We start from the raw sequence: 7,265 nt of genomic DNA, 5'->3' as shown, positions 1-7,265 counted from the left end.
CCTGGCCTCACCAACTCCTGCAGTGGTCTTGGGGCTTCTGTGGGCTCCTGCAGTACCCCCCACGTGGTGCGGGGCAGTGGGGATCGCCCCCTTCCTGGCAGCACCTGGTGAGTGCAGGGCTTTTCTTTTTTTTAAAGGGCTGGGGCAGGCAGGACAGACATGGGGGGGGGAGGGGGGCCTCATGGTAGAGCCCCACATCCAGCATGGGGCAGTGGAGGGCAGCGGGGATCCCCGCCCCACCGCCTGGCAGCATCTGGTGAGTCTGGGCTTTTTTTCCCCAAAGAGCTAGGAGCTGGGGAAGACCGGGTAGCCACTGAAAGCAGACGGGGGATAGGGCCTGTCCGATTTGGAGATTCGGCAGCAGCCAAATCTCTGAATCGGATTCGTCTGAATTGATTTGAGGCAGTGAGTTGAATCACCGAATCAAATCACTGTTCCCGGAATAGGCCAAATCCAAATCAAATACTAGCCATTTGCACAGGCCTACTGTTCACCAGGGACCCTATGGGGAAGACCAGGAGTAATGGATATAAACTCCTGGAAGACTGCTTCAGGCTCAATTCTAGGAAAAACTCCTTCATAGTCAGCGTATCTAGATTGTGAAACAAACTCCCTCCAGAGGTGGTGCAATCACCTACACTGGAAATCTTCACAAGGAGACTGGGCAGTCACCTTGCTGGGGTCACCTGATCCCTAGTTGTTAGGTGTGTGCGAAGCGGAAAGTATTTCCTTCGGATTCGGCGATTTGGAGGGATAGTGATTTGATTCAGCGATTCAAATCACTTTCCTGATTCGAATTAGCCGAATCAGAAGATATTCGGCACTGAATCTTATTTGGCCGTAGACTATATGGGTATCAAGCATTCAGGAAGAGAGAAAAGGGAGATGTGTCAATGGTACAGACAGCAAGTCTGTTCAATGAGTCATCAGCGCTGCAAGTCCTGGCATATACTGGTGAGCTGTTTAAAAAAAGTCAACAGGCCATCTAGAAAAGCAGCACCTGACAGTTCCTGGTATGTGAAGAACCACAAACTGTCAGCCCACACCAGGAAGAGTGCAATCCTCTTGCTCACATAGTGCAAAAAATGAAAAGATCCAGTCAGGCCCTGTTTTGCAATACGATCCATGAGAACAGGTCCATGCTATGCCTGAATGCGAACACAGGACCGTGAGTGAAGTGCACCCTATACCCATGAGAACGAGCAATTGAGGGCCTGAATTTGTGATCGTAGCAACTGAGGTCACCCCTAATGTCTACATCTAAACAGGGAGCAGGCACAGCAGCTCCCTGGACCTCACCCCTGCCAGGTAAGCAGAGGAACCTTCACCCGGGTTGCTTGGAGGCTCGACACTGCTGCTGCTTTCGGGCATATGATGAAGTTTGGTCTCAACAGAGGATCCGAGGGGCTGTAGTCGTGCCGCAGCTTCCCGAGAGCAGCTGGGGAGGCAGTGCCGGCAGGAGCAGCTGGATAAGCCCTGGTTTGAGCTGGCAGCCCCAGGAGAAGCCACGGCTCGTCCAACACTCCCCCAGCTGCACCCCCGCCAGGGAAAGGCAGGCAGTGCTGACAGCCTTGGGAGAAGCTGCAGGGGCTGGGTGCGGGATGATCAGGGGACTGGGGGATTGAACCAGAGCTTCTCCCCTGCTCCATTCCACAGCTCCCAGTTTGATCATTCCCCCCAGCCCCCACAGCTTCTCTTGGGGCTGCCAGCACTGCCTGCTGACGGAGGCAGCTGGACAACCTGTGGCTTGAGCCAGCAACCCCGGGAGAAGCCGTAGGGGCTGGGGGGAATGATCAGGGAGCTGGGGAATCAAACCAGGAGCTGAGTGGGAAGCCCCTGTTCGTTTCCCCATCCCCCGATCATTCCCCCCAGCTCCTGGTTCGACTCCCCAGCCCCCAGGGCTTCTCCTGGGCCTGCCAGCACTGCCTGCCTTGGCTCGGTGGAGGGCAGCCAGGGGAGCAGCTGGACGAGCAGTAGCTTCTCCTGGGGCTGCTGGCTCAAGGCAAGGCTCATCTGACTGCTCCCACCAGCACTGCCTAGTGTCTGCCTGTGCAGCCTGTGGCTGAATCTCCAAATCTCTCCGAATTAAGTCAGAGGCTTCCGATTCGATTTGGAGAGATTAACAGGTCTCCCGATTCAATTTGGAGATTCGGCCAATGGATCAGGCCAAATCTCCTCTGAATCGAATCGGCTACCGAAGCTTCTCACAGCCCTACCAGTTCTTTCCTGCCTAGTGCAGAAGGGCTGGACCTGATGATTTTGCAAGGTCCGTTCTAGCCCCTAGCAATCTATGAATCTATGGGGGAGTCACGCTGGAGGGCAGGCTGGGGATACAGGCTGACCTGGACAGGCTTGCAAGGTGGGCAGATCAAAACCTAAGGATGCTCAACATGGAAAAATGTAAAGTCCTCCATCTGGGTAGAAATAATCTGCAACACTTACAGGCTCGGTGGTGCTACACTTGCCAGCACCACAACTGAAAAAAACCTGGGGGTCACGATAGACCACAGAATGAACATAAGCCACCAATGTGATGCCGTAGCTGGCAGAGCAAATCAAAACGCTGGCATGCATCTCAAGCAAGACTAAGGATGTCATCCTCCTGCTCTACTTGGCCTTGGTGAGACCGCAGCTGGAGTACTGCGTCCAGTTCTGGGAGCCGCACTTCAGGAAGGATGTGGAGAAATAGAGAAAGTCCAAAGAAGGGCCACGTGCATGAGGTCTGGAGAACAGGTCATATGAGGAGAGGCTGAAAGACATGGGACTGTTTGGTTTGGACAAGAGAAAACTCAGAGGGGACTTGATGGCAGCCTATAAGTATATAAGGGGCACAAATCAGGGCCTGGGGGAGCAATTGTTCACCAAGGCACTCCAGGGGAAGACAAGAAACAATGGGCATGAACTGCCTGAAGATTGCTTAGGAGCGGACATAAGGAGAAATTCCTTTACGATTCAAATGCCGAGGGTCTGGAACAGACCACCCAGAGGTGGTACAGTCACCTACCCTGGAGATATTTAAAAAACAAATTTGACACATACCTTGCTGGGGTCATCTGACCCCAACAGTCTTTCCTGTCCAAGTGCAGAGGGCTGGACCCAAAAATCTTGTGAGATCCTTTCCAGCCCCTAATATCTATGAATCTATGTAACCGTAGTCTTGTCCCAGAAAAATTTTCAATACACTTGTCATAGATTTATACCTCCCAACATGTCCCCTTTTTCATCCCCACCTCCCATTTTCCACCAAAAACTGCAGCATTGGCCCAGTCTGCCAGCTCCTTTCATAGCCTCTCTGTGCCTTCCCCATGGTAAATGTTATACATGTATCTGATCCAGGAAACCATAACCATCTTTTCCAAACTCTATTGTGACACCAATGAACAGTCAGATGGACTTTTCATATGCCCACTCATATCAATGCATCTTGCCCTCCCATACGCTTTGCAAGTGGTTTCAGTTCAGCTGCAAGTGCTTCAGTGCAGGGACTCTCTTACTGCAAGTCTGAGCAACAGCAAAGCCCAGGATGTCAGCCTCCTGCTGTACTCGGCCTTGGTGAGGCTGCAGCTGGAGTACTGCATCCAATTCTGGATGCCACAATTTAAAAAGGAAGTGGAGAAGCTTGAGAGTCCAGAGGAGAGCCACAAGCATGATCAGAGGGCAGGAAAACAGGCCTTATGATGAGAGGCTGAGAGCTACAGGACTCTTCAACTTTGAAAAGCACAGGCTCGGGGGGACCTGATAGCTGCCTATAAGTATATAAGTGGTATGCATCAGGATCTGGGGGAATGCCTGTTCAAGGTCAAATGGTCACAAACTCCTCCAAGACCATTTCAGGCTGGACACAAGGAAGAACTTCTTTACTGTCCAAGCCCTCAAGGCCTGGAACAGACTGCTGCCAGAGGTGGCGCACGCACCTACTCTGGACTCCTTTAAGAGTCAATTGGACGTTTATCTTGCTGGGATCCTGTGACCCCAGCTGACTTCCTGCCCCTGGGGCAGGAGGCTGACTTGATGATCTTCTGAGGTCCCTTCCAGCCCTAATGTCTACGAAATATCTTGGTGAGAGTGGCCAGGAGCAGTCTTGGGTGGACCTACTGATTAAAGGCAAGCCACAGCCCAGCAAAAGGAAAAAAAAAGAAAGACACAGGTATTTAATCAGCAAACAAGATGTACAGCTTTATGTTCTTGCCCCCTCCCCATAGTCAGTGATTGGGACACTGTCCTTGTACAAGTCCCCCACTCTAAGGCACGTTCTTACAGCACAGTTTAACAGCACAGCATATTGCACCACAAACATGTCTGACCCAGGCACAGGGCATAACTACAGCTCACAGGAGGTCTCCATCTCAGAGAAATACTTAGACTTCTTTCAGCATGACAGAGCCAGGGAGCAACATGGGTATTGGGGTAGATTGGCAGGTGAATTCCTACTCCAATTTATGATAGTACCACAAAGTGAATTACTAAAACCCATTATTAGCAGCAGCATCCCTGAAAGGTCTCCATTGCAGTATACCAGAGCCATCACAAACCGACAGTAGAGTTCACAGCTGAACGTGGAGTCCACCCAAGACCCCCAGGTATCAGGAACTAAATAAAGTGCCAACTCAGAGCCAGCATTGGCCATCAGAGTGAGGAACACCATCTCCCACATGTTTTACCACATTTCCCTGTTGCACTTTTGTGCCTCTGTTTTGTTTTCTTTCAAAGGATTGACTAGTAAAGAGTGGGATGTCACAGCCAAATCAGAGTCAGGATTGCATGATGTAAAACAAGCATACAGGCCAAATGCATTCGTAAGAGGCTTTAGAAAGGGTGGAATGAAAATGACTTGAAACCCCAGGCCACAACCCTTTTGCTCCATGGAAGTTCTCAGCCTGTATCCCAGAACCAAACAACTCCTAGCACCTTCTCACAAGCTGACCCAGAATCCCTCCCAGCCTGATGGGGTATGGGGTTGCATTAACCCCAGTACCCAATACCAATAGGAGAGGCCCAAGAAAGCAAGTCCTTTGCCTTAAATCAATCACTGGGGCAGAACAGACTAGTCACTGGGACAAAAGTGTTCTGATCAGAGAGAAAGCATGTCTGGACTGTGTCATTTTGAAGGGTAGAATTATTTTGAAAAGCTCTCATGGGTCCTCAGAACCTCACATTTATTAAGTTGTTCCCACCCTGTCCTGCACTGGACTCTCTGCCATGCTGCTGCCTTTTGGCCCAAGGCTCAATTATCAGGGAACACTCAGGTAGTGGGAAGCTGCACGCACCTATCAGAACCCTCCTGTCCCTTCCAGGCTCCTGGGGACACGTCAGACTTATTTTCTGCAGGTTCTCATTTGCAAGAAAATAATTCCCTTGAAGACAGGCAGAAGGCTGAGACTGTGCTTGAGACTGCAAGACACTACCAGGGGATCCTGTACAAATCAGAGAGCATGGAAGTGAAATTCTTGGCACACCAGAGACCCTGTGAGACGCTAAACTAGAGGGGAACAGATTTAACTCACTCTGTGCTGACACACAAAGTTCGAAAGCAACATGTGCAAAAACCCCAACTGAGGTGCAAGAAAGAAGCCTCATGTGAGGCTAAACACTTCTAGATTTAAGAATTTGCATAAATTAATATATTAGTCTGAACCCATGCTATCCACACATAAATTAAGATATGACACGAGTCAGCACTCACAGTGCAGGGTCCCCAGTTGTAAAAACTGGATGCCCTTAAGAACTGGAAAGACAAGAACTTTTCTGTACCCTTTGGACAAGCCAGGCAGCTGCACAAGACATACTGCTTGCTGCCACCATATTGAGCTTTTCTCATGTTCCACCAAACCTGAAAACCTTTGGTATCAAGCATTCAGGAAGAGAGAAAAGGGAGATATGTCAATGGTACAGACAGCAAGTCTGTTCAATGAGTCATCAGCACTGCAAGTCCTGGCATATACTGGGGAGCTGTTTAAAAAAAAAAGTCAACAGGCCGTCTAGAAAAACAGCACCTGACAGTTCCTGGTACATGAAGAACCACACACTGTCAGCCCACACCAGGGAGAGTGCAATCCTCTCACTCACATAGTGCAGAAATGACAAAGATCCAGTCAGGCCCTGTTTTACATACGATCCATGAGAACGGGTCCACGCTACACCTGGATGCGAGCGCAGGACCACGAGTAAAGTGCACCCTATACCCATGAGAACGAGCAATCGAGGGCCTGAATTTGTGACTGCAGCAACTGAGGTCATCCCTAACATCTACATCTAAACAGGGAGCAGGCACAGCAGCTCCCTGGACCTCAACCCTGCCAGATAAGCAAAGGAGAGGAACCTTCACCCCGGCTACTTGGAGGCTCGAAGCTGCCACCGCTTTCGGGCAAATGACGAAGTCTGGTCTCAACAGAGGATCTGAGGGGCTGTAGTTGTGCCGCAGCTTCCCGAGAGCAGCCGGCGCGCACAGCGGGGCAGCGTGTGGGGTGCTGCCAGCCGCCCGCAAAGGGCCCTGGTCTCCCGCAGGGAGCGGGGGAGCTCCCAGGCGGTCTGGTGGGCGCAGGGAGGCTGCCCCAGGCCTGGCCCTCAGTTCCCATATAGGAGCAGGGTCAGGACGAGCAGAAGGAGCACGGCAGCCAACAGCTCCACGGCGTCGCCGTGCTTGCCCCGGGCCTCCTCCGCCTGGCGCTGCTTGCGCAGCTCCTCCCGCTGGCTGCGCAGTAACTGCTCGCGCTGCAGCTGCTCGCCGTAGTGTGCGCGGTAGAAGGCGTCGAAGTCGAAGATGGGCTGGGGCGGGCGGCCGGTGGCCCGGACGGAGCGGCCGCGGGGCGAAGTGGGGCGGTGGGCGCGCGGCGGCGGCGATTCCTGGCGGCCCGAGGGGCGGCTGGCCGTGCGCAGGTCCTGGCTGCTCAGGATGCCGCGGTCGTACTTGCGGCGCAGCGTGGCGCTGCCCAGCACCAAGTAGGCCTCGCTGACGGCGGCGAAGAGCGCGGCCGCCTCCTCGCTGCCGGCGTTGCGGTCCGGGTGGAAGCGGAAGGACTGCGCGTAGTAGGCGGCCTTGATCTGCGCCTGCGACGCCGTGGCCGGCACGCCCAGCAGCTCGTACAGGCCCGCGCGGCGGGTGCGCGGCGGCGCGGGCCCGTTCTGCGAGTGCAGCCGGGCGACACAGCGGGCTGCGAGCAGGGCTCGGCCGAGACGCCCGCGGGCGGCCATGCTGGCTGCCGCTCCTTCACCTCAGCCAGGGCGCCGCCATCTTGCTGCGGCCGGCCAATGGGGGCGCGGGGCGG

General features: G+C 53.4%; 1 protein-coding gene across 1 annotated transcript; it reads right to left on the bottom strand.

Annotated features, from left to right (window-relative positions):
• Positions 1 to 4,121: 4,121 nt before the first annotated feature.
• Positions 4,122 to 7,261, bottom strand: DNAJC30 (DnaJ heat shock protein family (Hsp40) member C30). The gene has a single exon (XM_006258798.4). It carries the CDS (start codon positions 7,189 to 7,191, stop codon positions 6,565 to 6,567), a length of 627 nt encoding a protein of 208 aa, XP_006258860.2. The 5' UTR covers positions 7,192 to 7,261; the 3' UTR covers positions 4,122 to 6,564.
• Between the last annotated feature and the right edge of the window lie 4 nt (positions 7,262 to 7,265).

Source organism: Alligator mississippiensis, chromosome 14, assembly GCF_030867095.1.
Source record: "Alligator mississippiensis isolate rAllMis1 chromosome 14, rAllMis1, whole genome shotgun sequence".
Classification (NCBI taxonomy): Eukaryota; Metazoa; Chordata; order Crocodylia; family Alligatoridae; genus Alligator; species Alligator mississippiensis.
The sequence above is the reverse complement of the archived record's forward strand: the minus strand, read 5'-3'. Positions and strand labels throughout refer to the sequence as shown.

Coding starts and splice junctions, on each gene's coding strand:
- DNAJC30 (XM_006258798.4), bottom strand. CDS start 7,191: ATGGCCGCCCGCGGGCGTCTCGGCCGAGCCCTGCTCGCAGCCCGCTGT.